We start from the raw sequence: 22,076 nt of genomic DNA, 5'->3' as shown, positions 1-22,076 counted from the left end.
GGGCCGGGGACCGCTGAGGGAGATCAGAGGAGAGGGTGGTGCCTTGGGGGTTCCGGGGAGTTGTGCAGCTGGCTCCCTTCCTTGCCACCCAGACTGCCCCAGGGTTCCCAGCCCCAAGGATTATGGAGCATCCCCACACCTGTTTGCTCTGCAGTTGCTGTTCTGCAACCCATTTTCTCCTCCAGCACTTTCTGCAGTGTCTCCTTGGCCTTCTGCTCATAGCTGTTTTTCTGGTCTTCCATCTGTAATAGCAACTTATTCATTCCCCAAGAAGTGTATTTCTGTAAATTTGAGGCAATTCAACAAATACACATTGACCTACTGTGTGCTAAAGCCTGAGCAGGGATACAGAAATGAAACGAACTTGGTCCTTGCCCACAGGGCAGAGACGTCAGTAATCTGGTGGACCTTCGTCCAGGCTGGAGGCAGGCAGGGAGAGTCCCTCAGGTGATGTGAGAGGTGAGTGGGGATAAAAAACTGCCCTGGGCATGCTGGGCCTTCTCCCCTAGGCCTTCCACAGGCATTTGAACTCCGACATTTCCAAAGGGAAATCATCTTTCTAAACCTGCTCCTATCTCAGTGGCCAGCATCACCCCCCACCCAGTCTCCCAAACCCTAAACCAGGGAATCATCCTTGATTTCTCTCTCACCTTCTTCAAGGAATCAGTTCCTCATCAAGCTCTGTCAAGTCAGCGTCTTTAACGGCTCCTTCGTTACCTGTATCCTCTATCCCTACCGCCACCTCCTTCGTTCAGACCCTAGTGACACTATTATATGGATTATATAGAGACTATGTATTATCTTCATGCCTTGCCTCCCTTCAAACCCTTTTCAGTCCTGCAGCTAGAGGGTTCTTTCTAAAGCTTAAATCTGATCCCATCACAACCTGCTTAAATCTCTCAGTGTTTCTCAGTGTTCTAAGAATCAGGTCCAAACTCCTTGGCATGGTTCCTACTTACAAGCCCAGACTTGCATCTCATGCTGCCTCCACGCAAGCTGAACTGCTTGTAGGTCCCCTAAGCACTGTGCTTTTCAGCCTCTGCCTTTGCCCATAAAGCTTCTTCTGCTTAGAGTATCGTGACCCACGCTTCTCACCTGGTTAACTTCTACCCATGTTCAAGATTCAGCCCTAGAATCATAAATTCTGATAAACTTGGCCAACCATACCTACCCCCCGACTCTTTATGGATTAGGCAGTTTTACTGGTGTTCACATAGTATCTGTATTTCTGATCTGTGGACTCATCTGTCTCCTTTAAGGGATTGTAAACTCCTTTGGGGCAGGGAGCATTTTTAAAAAAATAAAATTATTTTTGTAGGCTTGGGGATCTGAGCAATAGTCAGTAAAGTCAAGTTTTAAAAATGAATACATTTGTATTTTTAGAATTTCTCCTGGCTTCAAGGTCAAAAAGACAAAGACACAAGAGCAGCTTTGCAAATTCCCTGGGGGTCTTGCCTGTCCAGTGCTTTTCATCTTTACGCCCTGTGATGTTTGGGAAAGCAGGAGCCTCTTACTGTCGCTTCTGGGTTACCCAACTGGGTAAGAGGTAGTCTAGATAATGCAGATTTAGAGTTCAATATCAAATCATTTCCATTTAGCTTTGGAGTCATCTGAAAATTTGGATTTAAAGGTTGAGTGGGTCTTATGTTCTTGGAATTGTCATTAGAAACCAGACACAGGAGTTACTGGTTGAGATCATACATGGTTATGTCCAGGTTATTGGATTTAACCATGCTGGTCACTGACCAGCTTTATCCCCCATTGAAAATGAGTAGACTGGCATTCTGGATTATATGTCAGTCTCTTATGAGCTTGGTTGGCATTACTGAAAAAATAAAAGTTGTGGATCCGCAAACCCATAGACTGTATAGGCTATGTTTCCCTGCAGAATTCTAACTACACGGCCACCTTATCTTCCTGACATCGAGTGGGAGCAGTCTGGCCGGTCCATCTCGTTCTCTTGATCTTGAGTCCTCTGCAAAAGACATCCCCCTTTTCTGCACCAGCACATACGTCACAGCCCTGAAGAAAGTGTAGACATCTGAGATACGCTAACAGTGGGGGAGGGCTGATATCCCGTGAACAGACACATAAATGCCTGTTAGACCTGGAAATTGAAAACCAGAGAGGCGGCGCCACACTGGTTTTGGCCCAGGCCACCAGCCACTGGTGTTCCCAGCAAAATGTTCCCAATGTGGGAGTTTGAGGAAGCAGGGAAAGGCAGGTGGTGTGAGTTTATTAGGACTTGAGGCCCTCAGCCTCGCACTGAGGCCAGCTGAACCCCCAGAGCGTGCTTCCTGCCCTCCTATGGGCTGCTACTCCTAAAGGTACTTGGTTTCAACAGTTATTTGTGCATCAGATTAAAGACTGAAGGGAGAGGGAACTGCAAGCCTAAATTCTTCATATCATACGCCACCTCCCTTTCTCTTCTTATTATATAAGCAATTCATGTGAAAAACAAATAAGGCAAACAAAACAAAACAAAATTACCTGAAGTCTTGCTATCCAAAAGCTACCATTAGTATTTTGGTGTATACGTGTTCCAGATTTTTCTTTATTTTCAACCCTTCATTAAGGCCATTGTAGTCTTGACAGATGATGCTGGCACAAGCACTTGAGATGAGGCTCCTCTTTTTAAAATACTGTATTTGCATTTGGCTTAATTTGTCTCAGGCCCTGCCTTGCCTGGTCCCCAGTGTGGTGTTTTCTGCTGCAGTCTCTGTAAATTGGAATTGGGGTGATGGGGTGGTCAGGCAGGGCTGTGTGTATCTGTGTCTGTACGAGCGAGGGCGGGCACACTTTCCAGTGTTTCTGGGCAACAAGCAGGCACTCACTGCAGTTTCCTATCCCTCAGGCCTGGGCTGTGGAGACAGGGGAAGTACCAGGAAGGGGTGGACGACCCCGACCCAGCTAAATGGAAGGCCCAGCTCCACTGTGCGCTCAACAAGAGCAGGGAATTCAACCTGATGTACGACGGCACCAAGGAGGTGCCCATGAACCCAGTGAAGATATATCAAGTGTGTGACATCCCCCAGCCCCAGGGCTCTGTCATTAACCCAGGTGAGGCCCCAGCTGCTGGGGAGAAGGTGGACAGTGTGCCAGGTTCCCGGCTGGACCCTTAAAGCGATCGATAGTCGACTTGAAAGTCGCCTCGCTTACAAAGTTGAAGACTGGTAAATAAAGCAAGAAATGCTGTCCCTAGAAAGAACCCAGAGAACAAAAGATATAAACTCAGCACAGTCTTCCTGCCCACCCAGTGGAACAGTAAAGCATTAGAAAGAAGAGGGGGTATTGAGTTCTATAAAAAATAACTTCTCTTGGGACTCAACACTGAGAAGAGAGGCCAGGTAGTTTAGAAGAAGGAGGGCTTAAAACTTAGAAGGTCTGAGTTATAAACCTCGGTCTTTCCATTTCACTACTTGTGGGACATTGAATCAAGTCATTCAACGTTTTGAGCCTCAGCTTCTTCCACTATAAAATCTGGGTTCTCATCTTTCCTGCGTATTTCAAAGGCTGTTCTAAGAATCAATTGCCATGACATTATGAAGGCTATTAAGTTCTCTTTATAAATGATGGGTAAGTGATCATTTAATTTGTATGGTATTTTTTCCTAGGAGAATACCACCTGATCCCTATATTTACTCAATGTTGAGCCAGTTCCGACTAAGAGCCAGATAATTTAGACTTGACCTCCAGTGAATCTAGTGAGGCTCTGCCATGAGGGAAGGGTCTGTCTTCACAGTAAGCTTATAAAGGAGAGAAGCTGTGCTCCTTGGGTCCTTAGAAGGGATGCGAATGTGTAGAAAGGGGTTTAGAGTAGGAATTAAAAGGTTTCTAGGAGATGGGAGTAGGGTCTGCAGCTCCTGGATAGGGGAGGGGATGAGAGCTTGCACTGGGGCTCCGTAGGAGGAGCTGGGAGTGGGGTGAACACCCTTGGTTCCCACTCTTTGGCATTGAGGGTGCACACTGAACCCAAAGAACCTCTGTGCTGGCAGTGCCTAGCTTGAACAGTGGGTCAGCTGCAGGGATGACAGTGCAACGTGAGCGCCTCACTCTTGCCCTTTGTGTGTGTGTGTGTGTGTTTCTCGGGTAGGATCCACTGGATCTGCTCCTTGGGATGAGAAAGATAATGATGTGGATGAAGAAGATGAGGAAGATGAGCTGGACCAGTCACAGCACCACGTTCCCATTCAGGACACCTTCCCCTTCCTGAACATCAGTGGTGAGTGGGGTGGGGGGTGGGACCGAGGCATGGAGAGGATGTAAGGGGCTTTGATTTTGCAACCGTTGACACCATATCCACCATTGCACTGGGAGCAGCGACCAGGCCCTGGGACCAGGCTGCCAGTCTGTTAGCAAGTAGGAGTCATAGGCAAAGGCACTCCGTAGGCATAGTTATCCCAGTGGGGTGGCTTCTAGGCAGAGAGAGCATCTTCTGAATCTTACGTGATAATTCAGAGAAATTAAAAAATGAAATTCATTCTCAATCCCGCATACAAATACACAAGCTGTTACAAATTTTGCTGATTTCCTTCAGGCCAAGTGCAGGGATCCTTTTCGTGAATTGTAGGCAAACTCTTCTGCTATTTCCCTCGGTACAAATTTTCTGTCACTGCCTTAACAGCCTCTGCTAAGGCCGTATCGTGGGAAACTTGTGGCTCTACAGCTCTTAATACTAGGCTCTGATAAAATTTCTCTACTAGAGACTTTTATCTTTTTTAAATTAATTAATTAATTTATTTATTTTTTGTGGTACGCGGGCCTCTCACTCTTGTGGCCTCTCCCATTGCGGAGCACAGGCTCCGGACGCGCAGGCTCGGTGGCCATGGCTCACGGGCCCAGCCGCTCCGCGGCATGTGGGATCTTCCCGGACCGGGGCACGAACCCGTGTCCCCTGCATCGGCAGGCAGACTCTCAAGCACTGCGCCACCAGGGAAGCCCTATCTTTTTTTTATTTTATTTTTTTATTTTTTTTTTTGTTACGTGGGCCTCTCACTGTTGTGGCCTCTCCCCTTGCGGAGCACAGGCTCCGGACGCACAGGCTCAGCGGCCATGGCTCACGGGCCTAGCCGCTCCGCGGCATGTGGGATCTTCCCAGACCGGGGCACGAACCCGTGTCCCCTGCATCGGCAGGCGGACTCTCAACCACTGCGCCACCAGGGAAGCCCTATCTTTTTTTTAAATTGACTCTTTGAATTCAGCTTCCCAGGAAAGATGAGTTTGGAGGTTGGAGGGTCCCTGTGAGACAGAGCAGGTGCTGCACCTCCCATTGCACGTTCTGAGGACGCTCAACCACAAGGTGAACTGCTCTTCCACAGCATCTTCCCTTGAACTTTTCACTGACGTGCTCCTATTCATATGACTTGCATTCAGTTGAGTAGCTTTTCACTGCTTTTCTAAGTTCCATCTGGCTGCTAGGGTCAAATGAGATACTTTTGCCACCTAGAAAATTTAGTATATGAAGAGGATTCCTGTAGGATTTTGGAGTGCCCTTCCCTAGGTGATGCCCCTTCTTTTGAGAATCAGGAAATGACTCTTATCTGTCTACTTGCCCTCCTTCACTTACCCTGTCATTTAGAACCTTGCAACCAAGTGATGAGTAAAGACAACGATCATAGAGCTCTCTCAGGTTAATACTGCCACAGCTACATTCCCACTTGGTGCAATTTTAAGATTTGGACGTTTGGAAATGTGAGATCCTTTCCCAAATCTTTGGCTCACTCATTCTGTTATTCTCACCCCTTAAAAGGATGCAACCCATTTCCAGGATCATGATTTCCCTTTTTTTTTTTTTTCATGTTTTTTTAAAGCTAATATTGTGTGTCCTTACGTTATGGGCCACCTTGGATCCTTTCTGGAAACATGTGAACGTATATTAAAAATAAAAAAGTAAAATGTGGCCCTACAGCCACACCGGGATTTCATTGCCCTGAGAGAGGAGTTGGGACGCATCAGTGACTTCCACGAAGCCTATACTTTCAAACAGGCTCCGGGCCAGCCAGTTTCCGGCTTCAGCAAGTAGAATGTTCCAGTGGTAACCAACAAGGAGAACCTAGCGACGCCGGTCTCGACTCCATTCCTGGAGCCGACCCTGGGGAGCGACGGCTCTGCGGTCACTTTCGGGAAAACCCAAGAGGATCCCAAACCATTTTGCGTGGGCAGTGCCCCACCGAGTGTGGACGTCACCCCCACCGACACCAAAGACGGAGCTGACGAGGCAGGATCAACCGATGGCAAAGTTCTGAACCCGAAGCCATCTAAGCTGGCAAAGAGAATCGCAAACTCCGCTGGTTACGTGGGTGACCGGTTCAAGTGTGTCGCTACCGGACTGTACGCAGACTCCAGTCAGCTCGGCCGGGAGCAGCGGGCATTGCAGGTGAGCCCCCCCCCACCCGAATTTCAGGAGCCTGACCAGTTGTCAGGTTTTTTTAATGTGTGAAGAGGAGGGGGCCGGGGGTATGATAGGGCAGGACACCGGGCTGATTTGGTTAATGAAGCTTAGGATAATTGAAATGTTTGAAATGTGTCCAGTAAGGGGACGTAAGTGGATACTTTAAGTTATTCTGTAGATTTTAAGCGAACTCCACTCGAATGCTGATAACGGAAGTTTTAATTATTGCGAAGGATGTCTAAAAGACTGCATGACATTTACCTATCAATCGCTTTGATTTCTCTGCCGTTACTGTACGTTAACAAATATACCTAAAAGCGCTGCTTAGAATGCCTTACGTGATACTTGGTGGAGGTGTGTAGCGGCCGCATGTCTGTGAGATTCGTGCAATTTTTTTTTCCACCCAAAAAGCAAACAAACAAACAAAACAAAAACACAAACCTTGCTTAAAGGGATAGAGTATGTATTTAACTTGCTAGTGAATGATAGATGTTGTATAGGAATTTCCTTAAGATATTTTACTTTTAATTAGAAGACAAATAAAGCCAAATTGTTTTGCAATGTTAAGAAAAAAATTGGTTTATGCTTATAAAAATGGCTGAAGATGATGAATGGCTAAATGATCCATTGAGTGCCCATTTTAATTACATAGATGGAAGGATTACAAGAGGACAGTATTTTATGTCTACCCGCTGCTTACTGTGAGGTCAGTTCTTCAAATTTTTATTACTAGAATCTTCCATAAACCTTTTGAGTTAAATTTCATTTCCAAATATACAAAGGGAAGTTTGTGGGCCATGGTCGTCTTTATTCACTGTGCATTTGTTTTCTTTTCTGTTGTGTTTTTGTTTCGCTTTCTTTGTGTTGTGTTTTTGTTTTGTTTTATTTACCTTCGAAAGAGAATGTCTGTCTGTATGCCACAGTGTATGTATGGCTATATATACACACCACATATATCTCTACATACGTATGGCTTTACGAATAAAGAGTGTGTGACTAGTTACACATAGACACTCTTACGTTTTTATCGTTCAATTTTAAAATATCTCAGTTGTATCATAAATTGTGGTTGGTTTTGGGCAAACTTTTCTTTGAAGATACCTTCCTTTAAGGTAAGGGCAGTGAAATAGCTTTGGTGGTAAGGTGTGTCTTTTTCCATCTCCGTTCTCTTTGTAGCGTGCAGTGATGCGCTTCTCAGAGTTGGAGATGAAAGAGCGAGAAGGTGGCCACCCCACGACCAAAGACTCCGAGGTGCGCAAATTCAGCCCCGCTGACTGGGAAAGGCTGAAAGGAAGTCAGCACAAAAAGCCAAAGTCGGTCGCCCCGGAGGAGGCCATTGCCGACCAGAACGACAGTGAGAGATGTAAGTGAACACAGGCGGCTCGCGTGTGGTACCACGTCGGTGGGAACGGGGCGGTTCCTCTCCCAGTGCCGAGGGAGGTGAGAGGAAACAATACGCTTCCGACGGCCCAGCGTCTGGGTGCTGGCTGTTCAGAGAACGGGCTGCTCTGGCCACCCTTCCCAGCTGTGGATTGCAAGGCTGGTTGTCCTTTTGAGCGTTGCGGCATCCAGGAGTGAAGCACCTATGAAACGTTGTTTCCTGGCACGCGTCTCCTTTTTCCGGAGCAATGCTAGTCCTGTAGTTAGTAATAGTCTGATACGGTAGAGCAGAGGAATGGCAGTGCAGGACCTCCGGTGTAGCAGGTATGTGTTCTGTTTGGTAGCAGGTACGGATACGGGTTTTTGGTAGCAGTGGAATGACACTTGCAGCCAGAGCCAGACCCTCCAGAGTGACAGTCTCCTGTGGGAGGGAGTGGAGGGTACTCGGATTCTCCCTCCAAAGGCAGAGGTTTCGTTCAAGTGCGATGAGGGCTGATGAAGGCCCCAGAGAGATGAGCATCATTGTGTTCTGTGGAGGCTCGTTTGCACTCATGAGGAGCTGACACCACGCTCCAAGGCCGTGGGATCAGCGAGGCCGTTCTTCCCACCAGACGGGTGTGTTCTGTTCTGGAGGCCGAACTGGAGAGAAAGCTAGTGTTGGCCTCGAGTCACACTCTGCGGTCCCCTCGGCTGCTCCCCCACTGGGGTTGACTTCGGGCTTTGCCCTCGAGACTTCCTGGGCTAATGAGATGCGTTGGCAGCAAGTGGAGGTCTTTCTCCCGCTTTCTTCAGTGTGCGTGCTTGTGGCCTGTGGCCTGCAGCCTGCTCCGGACCCCAGAAACCTCACCGGTGATGGTGAGTGAGGGCACCTCGGTGAACGTCGAGGACAGGGTGGGCGTGAAATCCTCCTGAGATGGGACAGTCGGGGGTGGTGGGCACGTTTGGGAGGCCCAGGCCCTTGGACCCAGTCGTAGGGTCGGCGTTGGCCCGCACGCTTAGGTCGTGGGTGCCTGATGCACTTCGGGAAAATTGTGGTCAGCAGCAGCGTGTGCTTCTCTCTGCTGCTTGGAGCACTGCCCTCCCCCAGCTCATCTTTGGGGTCAGACAAAGGCCTGTGGCCAGGGTTCTGGGTAAGCCACACCGGGACCGGTGTGTCCCACGTGGCTCCCGTAGAAGGGGATTTCTGGGGCTAGTCAGTGGCGGCCTTACCCGAGAGATGGGGCTCTTGATGTGCCTGGAGTAGACGATTCCGAGCTCCTCCCCCTCAGGATTGGAATGAAAAACGGAGGGTCCAGGCCACCCTGGAGTAAAGCAGCAAGAAGGCCTCCCTCCTTGCCTGTGCTCACAGCTGACACGCAGCCCTTACCCTCCTGAGTGGCCTCATAACTCAGCTCTTGGGAAGTTTCTCAGAGAGATGTGGTAAAAGTGGGCACGGCCAAGTTCACGGGGATGCACTTTTCTGAGGATGGGATCTGCCTCTTCTGGGTGGACGGTGAGGGAGGCTGGAGGAAGGGAGCGGGCAGGTAACCGGCCTCGAGTCTTCTCGCCCTTTTCTCCAGCAACGTGGCCAAACCCAGGGTGGCCGCTGCCCTTCACGTCTCAGTGGCCTCACCCGCCCTTCTTCCCAGAGACGTTTGTGTGCGTCCTTCCCAGTCTTTCCTGCTGAGCGTGGAGACGAGAACTCGGTGTGGCTGATGGGGAGCAGGGCCTGAGCCCCAGATGATTCCGAAAGCCCCCTCCCCCCACCGCCTGCCTCCAATCTCAGACCGACCGACGGGTCTCTTCCTGGAGCACCCGGGACATGGCCCAGTGAACCATGAATCGCCACCATGGGAGGGCAGGAGAAGGGTTGGGGAAGGTGAGGGGCTCCGTTTGAAAGATTGGGGCAACGGAGGTGGGTTCCCCATCCACCCTCTGTCTTGTAGAGACATGGGGTTTGTAAATAGCTGGTCAGGAAAGGTCACCTGAAGGGGCCACTGTTCTTACTGCGGCCTCCACGTCCAAGGCACAGCAGGCGTTCATTCCATTCAGCTGGATATGAACGGGCCTTCTTGTTCTTGGGCCATCATGCCTTGAGCTAATATGGGCTCAGGTCCTTCTCATGGGTGTCGGTGTGGCCGAGAGCCGAGCTGTGAGCACATGGGAGCTGGGGCGGGGATTTGGGGCGGGCAGGGGTCCCAGAGAGGGTCCAGGATGCCTTCAAGATGCCTTCCCCCTTCTGAGGCAGCCCCTACCCATGGAGGGCCCAGGAGCTTCTAAGGTGGTGGGTGCTGTTTGCGCGGCCCTGGTTGTCCTGGTGCGGGTGCATCTTGTTGCTAGGGGCTTGTTTAAAAAAGAAATTAACTTGAAAACACAGTGGCTGAGATACTCATTTATTCTTTATGATCACATGGGTGGCTGAGTGTAATTTTTGTTTTGGAAGTTCACCAAATGAGTTTGGAGGTTCCTCAGACTTGGAAGTTCATCACTAGGAACCCTCAGTGGCATTTGAAGATGGGGCGGGGCTAGGAGGCATTGGTCCCTTCCTTCTCAAACTTGGAGTAACCATCTCCCTTGCCAACCACTTGGCTGGGACAGGCCTAGGACCTGCTCAGTGGCAGTGCCTGCCAGGAGCTGGAGGAAGCCTCAGTCAAGGGGCTTCATGAAACTTCTTTGCTCAGGGAACTTCTCTTCCAGCTGAGCACCTGCATGTTTGTAAACTACTTTGGAACAGAGATCCCCTGCACTCCTTGTGTAGTGGGTGTAACTTTGAACAAGGTTAGCCCTGACTGGAGGTGCTATTATAGTTAAGCTACAGAGAAGGGGATTTTAATCCTGGGGAGCCTTCCAGCGACTCAGAACCCTCTCACCTTGTTTAGGCCTCACTGGGCATGGCTCAACAGTGGTGAGGGTGCTTTGTTGCCACAGTGACTTGTAAATGTTGCTGTGGTGATGCTTCTGTGAGGTGATGCTATGGTACAACCATAATGAATTTGGGATATATGTGCTGTGAGTCATAGGACCATGCTGCAGGGACCACGTTCACATCTTGCTTAGACTGGGTGACCAAGGGCACATGGCTTCCCACTTTTAGAAGGGCCAAAAGTAGCAATGATGGCAAAGCCTGATGGTTAGGATCCCCGTGTATCTATTTATCTCCCCATCTCCTTTGCCCTCAAGGGTCATCCTCCTGTGGGTCGTGGTTAGAACAGTCTTTGAGAAGCTCCAAGTGACACGGAGCCTCTACCCCATAGCTGGTGGCCATGGGTATCTTGGGCAGTCGGGGTGGGCGTCCTTCAGGGTTATTACTGGCCTGGGTAAGGTCACACTAGCGTAAGGTCTTGGGGGGCCTTAGCTGAGGGGAATTGAGATCTTTGCCCTAAAAGGCTCCGGGGTTGGGGGAAGGGTGGATGGACCTAGTTTGGGAAAAGAAGCTTTCAAATTGGACATGGGGGTTCTTAAGGTAGCCCTTCCATTCCTCCATGGATCCCCTCCCACGGAGCTTTTAGGGAAGGCTGATTGGACCAGAGAAGTCCAATGGTGTAACCAGCAGGGCTCACCTCTTAAAATTTCCTACATTTCAGGCCTGAGATTCAGGCTGGTCTGAAAGTCTTGGCATCTTTTGGTTAAAGGGATTTTTCCAGCCTTTCTCTGTGCTGAGCCCGGCCCGTGATTATGAAGCCCACCCTGGAGGGAGGCTAGCAATAACATTCCCACTTTACAAGTGAAGGGGGCCGAGTTGTAAAGCGGCACCATTCCTGCCCGAGTGTTTGAGAGGGTCACAGAGCAGCCCGAGTGAGAGTTGCAGCACGCCGTCTTCACCGGGCCTGCGGTAGCCTGGGCTGCATCACCTGTAAGCACAGGCCAGGAGTTTGGGGTTTCTCCTGCTGCCATGGCAGGAGACCCTCGCGGTTGGGGTGATTCCACCATTCCGGCAAGAGTAGATGGGGATCTCTCCCACCTTGGGATACCCTTGGAGAAAAGCTAAGTGTGTTCCACCATTGAGAACACAGGTCAGGCTAGCCCAGGCCAGGGTGAGGTTCATCCCCACAACTGGCTGCCATTAAATGCTGGGAATGCCCCCCAAGAGAGGCTGATCAGGGGACCAGCCGGCTGGGCCGAAGTGGGAGTGATACTTGAAGTGGTCTAGGGAGAGGAGGAGGAATGCGAGCAGCATGTGAGGGGTGTGTCCATGATTTCATCTAGAAAAACGGGCTGTGGGAGCTTAGCTCAGGTGTTAACGAAATACCAAACTCATACACCCACCCCCACCCCCGGCCGGTGATGGACACAGGGTCATCTTCGGGGAACTCTTTACCAGCACAGTGATCATTATGGAATTATTTGTGTGTTAGAAACAATGTGACTAGCAAAGCAGTTGAAATGTTTCTTTGGCTAGAGCAAAAGTGAGGAGTGATGTTAGGCTGGGGTGATTGGAGGAAAAGCCCCAAGTGGATGCTAGATTGAGCAGGGGGGCAGGAGCAACACAGGCGGAGCTGGGGTGTGAGCAGTTCAGCCCTGCCCGCCACCCCCCCACCCCCCACCCCCCATGAAGGGGGTTGGAGTCTTGTCTTTGAAATGTCCTTAGATGCTTGTTGCCTGGGAAGGAAGGCGTGGAGACGTGCCAGGTGGGTGACTGGTGTCACTGTGGGCCTTCTTCCTAGACAGGAAATAGGAGCAGCCCCTCGATGGCAGTGAAATGCTTTTCCCCCCACGGGTGTGGAAAGAGGACAGACGGACTTGTAGCAATCTGGTTGAGTTCTTTGAAATTGCCCTTGCTTGACCCTTGTGTGTGCACCAGGAAGCCTTTCCTTTCCCTTTGCCAGGCTCCTCTTGCCTTGGTCTCCCCAGCTTCCCAGCCTCCCACCATTCTTTCCCTACCCTTTTTCTTCACCCTCGCCCCTGCTGACCCAAGTGAACATTGGTGCTATGTCTGTGTAGATGGCAGTTGGGGGCTATTTGGTCTCTTGATGACATCAGCCTTTTTTGTTGACTAGCAGCTGTTTCCATAGTCATTTGTAGCTCTGCCCTGATTGGTTGGATCTTACTGTGAGGTCACTCACCCCCCCTTGTAGCTCTGCCCTGATTGGTTGGATCTTGCTGTGAGGTCACTCAGCCCCCTTTAAAAGTAAGCCACCTTGGAGAGTTAAGCAGTTAGGGAGTGATCTCACATGCCTATAGACGGATGGTGTAGATGCCTCACCTTGACCCTTGAAGGATGGATTGTGAGTGGGCTACGCGCCTCATTTTCTGCTTTCTTTGCTGGTTGTGTTCAGCTGTCCTTCCTTTGGGACGTCTTTCTGAGGGTTTTGTGCTTCCGGCGTGTGAGGCCCCTGGTCTCCAAAGGGGGGTGGTCTGTTGGTAGCAGATTGCCTTGGGCGTGGGGGTCCTGCCTGCTCCTGGTGACCTTTGTTCCCTCCTTTCCGGGTTGTCTCCCCTCCCCTAGGGGAGTGTTATGATGGAAGCAAACCTGACCGCTTTGAAGCCCCAGAAGACAGTGATCTTCCTGAGGACATGGACACGGAGCCCCCCAGAGAGTCCCCCGCCGACCAGGCGGCCCCGGACGCGTCACGCAGCCCCACCCTCCGGCTGAACAGAAAGCGCAAGGTGTCTGGCAATAGGAACCACACTGAGACCACTGTGCTCCCGGAGGACTCTCTGCTGAAAGCCAAGCGGAGACGGGTCTGCAAAGGTGAGCTCTATTTCGCTTCGGGCCCGCAGGGCACCCTTCGGAAGTCCTGGAGCGGAGCAGTGGAAAGTTCCAGTCCCACCCTGGAGCCCTGGGGGGAGCCACTTACACCTCCCCACCCCCAACCCCCCAAAGCCAGGTGCCGGGGCTGGAGCCCAAAGGTGGCCAAAGGCAAATAGGCCCCCTCCCGAGACTTGGTGACAAGTTCCAGCCAACACAGTGACCACACCCCTCCCCTCCCCCACCCCTGTTAGTGATGTGTAAGACAGTTTGTTCCCCCCCCCCGCCCTGGGGGGCTTCTTCATTAATTTGTAGTTATTTCTCCATTAGCTGACTGGCCTGAGAGGGAAATGACAAACAGTTCCTCTAACCACTTAGAAGAGCCACATTATAGTGAGCTGACCAACCTGAGGTGTGCATTGAATTAACAGGGCTCCATCCCAGAAAGCAGCGCCGCTTGCTGCACCTTAGAGAACGTCGGGAGCAGAGAGCAAACCTGGCCGGCAGGGCAGGAAGGAAGTGACCCAGGCGGTTCAGCCTGCGGTCACCCCCCAGGGCAATAGCATCTCCGAAGAGAAACCTGGCAGGAAAAGGGCAGAGGCCAAAAGCAACAGCAGCTGGTTGGAGGAGTCCCTTAAATGCAGTGACAATGAACAAGGTACGCACGGGGCGGGGGGCGCTCCTGGAGGTTGGATCACCCGCCCTCTGTGGGAAACGGCCCTGGAGGGGACCTGAGGGCCATCCAAGTTGACAAGAGTAGCGTGTGGCGAGCGGGGAGTTTTCTTCCTGAGGTCCTTTCAGCCTGCACACTTCCTTATGGAATGGACAGTGAGGCGGGAGCTCGACTTCCTGGGCTGCTCCTCATCACCCAGCCCGCGGCTGGGCAGGAAGGGAAGTCTTGGGTGACCCCGGGCGCTTGTCAGTGCCCTCATTCCAGCCTCAGGCTGTCCCCAGTCGCCCTGTCCCGAGCACCCAGGCCCCCCACGGGTGGGGCCGGGAGCGCACGAAGGGCTGGCTTCTGCCCTCTCTTGCGGCCCTTTGAAGCGACTTGCCATTTGGCGTTTCGTGGGTTAGCCTATTTGCCGGTTGAATGTGGGATGATTAAAATATTAGTGCTTTGAAAACATAATTGGTATATCTTTAAAAACTGAAGCTGCTCCAACGATCAGTGCTAACAATGGGCTTTTGTTTCCTCACCGGCTACAACTGTGTAACGCCCGCTTCTTCTCCCCTGACAGATGTGCTGTGCATGGACGAAGAAATGGATCGGCAGCCTTCGCCCCTGCCGCAGCAATACACCGACAACAGCGAGAAACCATCCGGGAAGCGACCGTGCAAAACCAAGCATTTGATCCCTCAGGAGCCCAGGCGGGGCTTGCCGCTGCCAGGGGACTCCTAGGTGGACAATGCGGATGGCAAGGTACCTCTTGCCCCTGGCTCTCCCCCGCCCCCCGGGCCCATGCAGGCACATCCCGCCTGCCTACTTCTCTGCTTCTGGGGACAAAGCTTTCCTTTTCCTGAACCCCTCCCCCCAAAACGTCCCTGCCCCTTCCTAGGGGACCTGTCTCCTGGGTGGCGGTGAAGTTTCCAGCGAGTAAAAATGCAGCCCCTTCCTCGCGCCCCGCCTCCCCCAGACAGAGAGGAGGAAAAGTGCTTTCCTCCACTCAGGTTTGTAACTCAGGGAGGAGGCGAACCAGGCGGGTGGTGGAAGGACAGCCTGAAATGTGTGCGCTGCCTGGTTTCGTGATAGGTGACCGTCCGGAGATTTTGAAAGCGGCCTGAGCCCAGTTCCGACTATGATCTTTCGCCGGCCAAGCAGGACCAGAAGCCCTTGGACTGTTTGCAGCAACTGTTACCATCTTCCCAGGCCTCGCAGCTGACATGCTCAAGCTCCCCTCCAGAGACCACCCAGTCCCGCCCGATGCCACCGGAAGCGCAGAGACTTATTGTCAATAAGAACGCGGGCGAGACCCTCCTACAGCAGGCCTCCCGGCTTGGCTACGAGGTGAGCATCCTTGTGGGTGCCCCGGATCAGGATCCGCTGGCTGCTGCTCCTTGGGTGGGGGACACACTGTCTGGGGATGGGGGGCGGGTCTCAGAGCCCAGCCCCCTCCACGTGGCAGGCTGGGCTGGGTGTTCCAGCAGGGTGTTTGCGTTGGCCCCGCTCACACTGCGGGCTCTTTGGTGGCTTGTTCAGTCGTGGTGTGAAAAGAAAGGCAGGCCTCTCTGATGTTCCGTTCCCGTTCAGGCAGGCAGGCTGCTTCGGCCAGTCCGGCTCACTTATCTCTGATATAAAATCTGACCTAACCCAGGGCTTGGAGACCAGGGGAATTTTAATGAGCCCTTCTGGATTCTGAATAGCAAGAAGGAGAGTAGGAGAGTAGTTATTAGCTCTACTAACTTGTGCTGTTTGGGGCAGAGTGATGCCCCTGTGGGGTAGCGGGTGGGAAGTGTCTGTGCAGAGTAGGGGTGGGAGTGGGGCAGACCTGAGCAGTCTCTTTCTGAGAGGGCACGGGAGCCGAGGGCTGATGGGCGGGGAGCAGGGGTTGAGCCTTGCACAAAACTCCCTGTCCACACTGCTGTATCCCAACCCAGCACGGCTGATGACAGTGATGGCCTCTATTGCTAGAGCAACATAGAAAGATAGCTGATATCTGCCTAAGCCCGTGTGATCTGTAGTAACTCCTTTCACCCTGTTAACATCTTCACTTGGGAGTAACGAGTACTAGCCACTCTCGGATGAGGCAACTGAGCCTCAGAGGGGTTAGCTGATACCCGTACAGGTAGCAATCCAGCAGTGCTCCACAGCCCACCACGCTCCTCAGCAAGACTGGCTCACACTGGAATTGCCCTTTGGACAGTTCAAAACCTCTGTGAGACAGATGACTCTCCATGCCCTGTGCAGTTCCCCCACCATACTTGTCAGTAGCAATTGTGATGTAATAGCCCACAGGGCAAAGGCATTTTTCTGTGCTGGCATCAGCCCTCTGGGAGTTGAATGGTGACAGTAAAACGCGGTTCAGCAGGTTGAGCATGGAGGTGTGGCTGAGCACTGGGGTGGCAGGACCCAGGCTGGCCCGGAGCCCTGGCGCCCACACCCTCAGCCAGCTCTGTGCCCCTGTCCCCTGTCTCCCGTCGTGTCCCCCCACCCCGGTCCATAGTGCCGTGAGCCCTTGGAAGTGTGCCTGCCTTGGCCTTAAGGCATGACTGTGGGTGGGAAGTTGGAAGCACTAGGGCTATGCTTAGTTTGGGGTGTTTTGTTGTTGTTGTTGTGGGTTGAATGTGCTGTTGTTTATATCTACACGTCTCTTGGAGACCTCTCCATTAGCTAGAGAGCACTTTGTGGTAGTTAGCGCAGTTACTTGCAGGTGAAGTCCAAGGAGCACCCAGTTGGTTTCCCAAGAGCTGAGAGCGGGCGCCTAGGAGGACAGAGCAGATGTTGCACATAGTGTTGAGCTAGACCCCCCGTGGTTGAGAAGATAGTCTCCTTGCTTCCGGCAAACGCTGGAGGTGGGGGGGAGACCCCTAACCCCAACTTTTGGGTTAGGGTTGAGAAAGTAGACTCCCGCTTCCAGCAAATGCTGGAGATGGGGGGGCGGGGTGCTGCTGCACCCGCCGTGGAGGGCGGGGCTCCGAGCCCCACCTGTGAACTTGGCATCATTTCCAGCAGCCTCCCTTTGGGACCAGAGACGTCAAAAGACCCTCGTTGGTCCTCTAAGACAGTTTCCATTTTGGTTTGGTGGCTCTGAGGCCTGGACCAAGGGGCACTTGATCCATCCTTTTTTAGGCTACCTGGCCTTTGATTGCACAGGAAGCCTTGGGAATGTTTACGGTGGGATTTGTTTTTTTCTTCAAATGTAAATTTCAATATGTAGATTCCACAGATCACCAGTGTTGATGCTGAACATTGTGACAAGTAGATGAACGCTTTCAACTTTGATTTCTCTGGGCAGAAATTTCTGGGATTTCTCTGGGCAGAATTTTAAATGTTGGGATGATGGCCCAGTTGGGAGATGTGGCAGCTTCAACCTTTTCAAATTGAAGGACAGTTTGCTTAAGCAGATAAGGGCGTGGTTTGGGAGGGTTTTCCTGAAGTTTTGTCTTCAGCATTCTTGGTTATTTTCTTCTGCTTAGCCAAAGATACCATGTGCAGTATAATGGCTGTCTGAGCTTTATGTCATGATAATCTGGTTCTGGAAGTTTAGAAACACACTCTGGCTTCAGATCCGCGTTAAATAGATCACTTGCATGGCCAAAGACCTCAAACCTTTCCCTCCTGGGAAAAAGGCTTCTATTTCTTAGGCTAAAACGCTAGTGTGCAACCACATGCTTGTGCCTTTAGCGGTGATGGTTAAATTTTCTATGAACTGAATAAGTCATGTTTTTTAAAAAGTTAATGAGGCATTTAATTAACTAACAACGTCGGGCTTATGGCCTTTATGGTTACATTTTGCGGGTAATGGCATTCGGCTTATAGCCGCTGAACAGAGAGCTGTCCGACAAAAGCAGTTTGACTTTGCTCGGGAATGGCTGGGCTGCCCTTCAGAAACTCCCGTTTATTTCTAGCGGAGTAAATAGACCAAGGAATGTGTTGCGTCGACAGACTCGCCCCGCCTCTTCACCTTTCAGTTAGAGAAAGTGTTGGTGGCGATGGTTGCCATCCATTTAGAGGCCATCACCCTCTTAGCTAGGAGAGTGTAGTTAGCCCACTTGACCCCCAACAGAGAAGGCTTGTGGGATGCTCGTCACAGCTGGATTGCATCCCTCTAACTGGGGCCCTCTTGGGCCTTTTGAATCTTCCCAGCTAACCAGGTACCAAAGACCTGAGTTATAGGTCTAGTACTTCATGTTAATTGAACTTGGGGTTTAATATCTCTGGGCCTCAGTTTCCAAGTGTTGAATGAGGATAGTACTACCTTCCTTTCCTGGTAGCTCCTGGGTTCCTGTGGGTGACAGAAGACGTCCTCATCTGGGGAAATGAGAAGCACTGTGTAAATAGTGGGATCAACGTGGTTGAGTTAGGACAGCCCGTGGCAAAAAGTCTGACCTGGCCGTGGGGCTACTGCTGCCTTTGCTGCCATCTTCCAGGAGAAGAGAGTTGACTTACCCATCAGCTTGGACGGCCTTTCATTTCTAGGTACCCTTGAATCTGCCCTAGTAGTGATGAAGGTTTCCAGGTGAAGGCCATGATTGTCACAGCAAATAAACCCTGGGTTGAGTAAATTGATGTGTGCACAGCAGTTGGTGGCGTTCAGAACTGATCCCAGAGCCACGTGACAGGGCCTCTCCCTGGCTGGGGCACACAACTCATTAGCTTGCAGCCGTCCACTCAAGTCTGGCTAGTGAGGGCCTGCTAAAAGAGCAGCAGCTTCATGCGGTATCCTGGATACCAGGGCTCGGGGCAGGTGGCCTGGGAGCCCAGAGGATTGTGGGCTTTCTGGCAGGTTGGGATGTAAACGGAGAAACGCATTCGTGGGCGTGCCTTTTCTCTTCCTCCTCTTGTTTTGGAAGGGAGCTGCTGCAGTGACCTGAAGTAACAGGGCACCGATGGCCAGGTTTACCAGCATGCCCCATTGGGTTCACGTGGTAAGCAAATGGAACATTCTAGTTCGCTCCCAAGTGAGTGGTCACCTTTGATTGGCGTGTCCTCCAAAGGGCATAAAAGGTTTTACAGAACCCATCTCGCACTTATGGGCGGCTAGAATGATCCCCGTTTTAGGTTTAACAGATGAGTTACCTGAGAGATGTCACAAGGAGGCCTGTTCTGACCCCATCCCATCCCCCCTTACCCAGCAGACCATGTGTTGGGCCACATGCACGTTCTGCCTACTCCCAGCTCTCAGAACCTGACGGCTCTCTGCTGGGCACGACTTACCCAGTATAAACAGTATAACGTGTTTTCTGGTGGCAAATGCTTTCGATGTGTCTGAAAACTTTCTTAAGGTAAAAAAACATTGAATAAATTCCTGCTCTGCTTACTGGGAGTGGTTCATATTAATATTTTAACAAGCCAAAGAAATAAGGTTAATAACAGTGATCTAATGCACAGTGTTGACACAGAACATCTCCGGAGGTGGGGGTGAACGTTTTATTTGATTCTTGAAATGTGGAGGTTGCAGCCTGTGGTGTATCAGGTTCCTGTCATTAACTTGGGGCAGAATCAGTCTAAAATTTTCATATTTACTCGAGAGGGTGGAGGGAGGCAAAATAGAGGGTGGGGTTATTGGAGGCATTTTGTGTCATTCCTCGAGGATGGAGGGAGAGAGCTTCTCTTTAACTCCACTTAACATACAGACAAGAGCATCTGAGGCCCAGGTTCTTATTTGGGGTCTTAACGGGGCGCAAGGATGTAGCTGACCTGGGTGTCCCTGCTTCTCTAAGCTGGGGAATGTTCTCTGGCTGATTTAAGCTCTCTTTAAGTGTTGGTCATCCATACTTTGATCTAAACTTGTGTTATCGTCCACTGCCACTGACTGAACAGACCCATCAAGTGAGAATGGTCTGTGCTTGGCAATGTGTCATCTAAGATGTTAGCAGCCGTGACACCTGTGTACTGGTCACGTCGGCCCCTGGGCTGAGGGCTTTCATCGCTATCCGAATGCGTCCTCTCAGCAGCCCTGTGGAAGCTTGGAGAAGTTCAAGGGTAACTTGCCCATGGCCAGGCCACTGGTGCAGCAGAGCCTTAGACAACACTGTCTGCATCTCCAAGCCCTTCTCACGCACTCTTGCCCACCACCAGGGTGCCTGCCGCCTGCCCGCGCCATGGTGGGCTTTTGGCCCCAAGGATGTATGCCTTTGAAAGTGGGCACCGCCAAGCTATGGGGAGGTCACCCTTACAAGGTTCACTGTATGGTTGTCTGATGGCATCTCCTCTCCTCTCCTCTCCTCTCCCCGTAGGAAGCGGTCTTGTACTGCCTGGAGAACAAGATTTGTGATGTGAACCACCGCGACAACGCGGGTTACTGTCCCTGCACGAGGCTTGTGCAAGAGGTTGGCTCAACATCGTACGACACCTCCTTGAATATGGCGCCGATGTCAACTGCAGTGCCCAGGATGGAACCGGGTCAGTGGCGGTCTTGCTCTTGGCCTGGCCCTTTTGGGGCATAGGCAGTGGTTCTCAGGGTGTGCGGGGAATCCCAGAAGGAAAGATGGAGAGTGAGTGCCATGTAAGCACACTGATGGTGGAGTCCTCTAGAATGGAATCGGACAGATCTTTCTGGCAAATTTACATAGAACTTTAAAACTCTGTGACACTCTTATGGACAGAAGTCCCTGAAAATGTTGAGCCTGCATGAATAATCAGGGGTGTTCTCTTTTAAGACCCTGGACTCTTCACCAGCGTCTGTTGAATCTCACTCTTGAACATATATGTGAGTTGAAAGTTGCAGGAGTACAGACAGGTCCAGTGGCAACTGGCTTGATAGGACCTGCCGTGTCCACCCACATCCCCGGGCCTGGCCCCCACTCTGTCCTTGACCTCGGTTTATTGGCCAGAGGCCCAGGTCTGAGTCAGCCCAAACATCTTCCTGGTTGTACCTGGGATGCCACCACGAGGCAGGGCACTGGGGCTTTCCTGACAGTCATAAAATGAGCAAAACCGTAAGGTATTTGGTGGTTCTTGGTTTCCAAATCGCATCCTTTCTGGATGGGACTGCGGACAGTGTTCCTGACCCCAGCGGACACGGGCAGGAGGACTCTGTATCCTCCTGAGAACTCGCCCTGCCTTTCGACTGCTTCTGGGCGAGAGGGTTGATCACTCATCTCCAAATTGGTTTCAGGAGAGGTTCCACTTTGCCCCTAGTTTCTTTTACAAACTGCACTTTTTGGGTTTTGTTTGTAATGGTATAACAATGGCTTGTCGTATCTGCTTCCGTGGTGCTGGGGTTCTTCCCCCCACCCCGCCGTATGTTACCTTCATACAGTCTGTCACTATTTAAGTTCATTGGAAACGTTTTCATCGTGGCCTGAGTTCTTCCTTGGGCCATGCATTAAGAGAGATTTGCATTGAAGAATTAGGCCTGAGATGGTCCCTTCACCTGTCCCGTAAAGGGTTATGTGTTGAAATAACAGAGTAATTTGGCGCAGCGACCGTACACTCACCTCCTCGGTGAAATAGCGCGCCTACGAGGCTTGGCCGTACACGCTCGATTTTGCCCCGTGTCCTTAGAAGCAAGCGTCGCGTGCACGGGTGTAATCCCCCGCACCTCTCCTAGGCCTCTCCACGATGCTGTCAAGAATGATCATCTCGAAATTGTCCGCTTGCTCCTCTCCTACGGTGCTGATCCTACCCTGGCTACGTACTCAGGTAGAACCATCAAGAAAGTGAACCACAGCGAACTTCTGGAGAAGTTCTTAACAGGTACGGCAGAGGTCAAGACACGGTCTTGTTCAAGCATCTAGACGGTGACTTCACAGCCTTTCACCTGGGTTCCCCCTACCCCCACCCCCCATTTACTCTAAGTGACCCTTTACTGGGAAAAGCGGCCCAATGTTAGTCTGTCAAAGAAGAGATACATATTTTGAGTTTTGCGAGGTGGGGGGCTGGAAAACTCTTAGCTAGCCAGGCTAGCTTTTGTTTGGCAGGCTGGGGCGGTGAGGCGGGCAGTCCCTCAGGAAGGCGGGTGGACGCGTGGGGAG

At 51.5% G+C, this 22,076-nt stretch overlaps 1 protein-coding gene and 1 pseudogene across 2 annotated transcripts; both read left to right on the top strand.

Moving 5' to 3' along the window:
- Positions 1 to 2,740: 2,740 nt before the first annotated feature.
- On the top strand, positions 2,741 to 5,894 carry LOC308611094 (interferon regulatory factor 6-like; the record flags this gene model as incomplete). The annotated part of the gene is made up of 4 exons (XM_081260015.1): positions 2,741 to 2,748; positions 2,855 to 3,060; positions 4,094 to 4,222; positions 5,811 to 5,894. 4 exons carry the CDS (start codon positions 2,741 to 2,743, stop codon positions 5,891 to 5,893), a joined length of 426 nt encoding a protein of 141 aa, XP_081116141.1. The 3' UTR covers position 5,894.
- LOC308611093 (BCL-6 corepressor-like) lies at positions 5,894 to 21,376 on the top strand (annotated as a pseudogene). The gene is made up of 9 exons: positions 5,894 to 6,376; positions 7,044 to 7,097; positions 7,568 to 7,754; positions 13,197 to 13,442; positions 13,871 to 14,097; positions 14,678 to 14,859; positions 15,190 to 15,444; positions 20,337 to 20,563; positions 21,362 to 21,376. The product of its transcript is annotated as a BCL-6 corepressor-like (transcript).
- The last annotated feature ends 700 nt before the right edge of the window (positions 21,377 to 22,076 follow it).

This window comes from Mesoplodon bidens (genome assembly GCF_964165515.1).
Source record: "Mesoplodon bidens genome assembly, contig: HAP1_SCAFFOLD_157, whole genome shotgun sequence".
NCBI classification, from domain to species: Eukaryota; Metazoa; Chordata; class Mammalia; order Artiodactyla; family Ziphiidae; genus Mesoplodon; species Mesoplodon bidens.
Note: the sequence above shows the minus strand (reverse complement) of the source record. Positions and strands in the feature narration are given on the sequence as shown.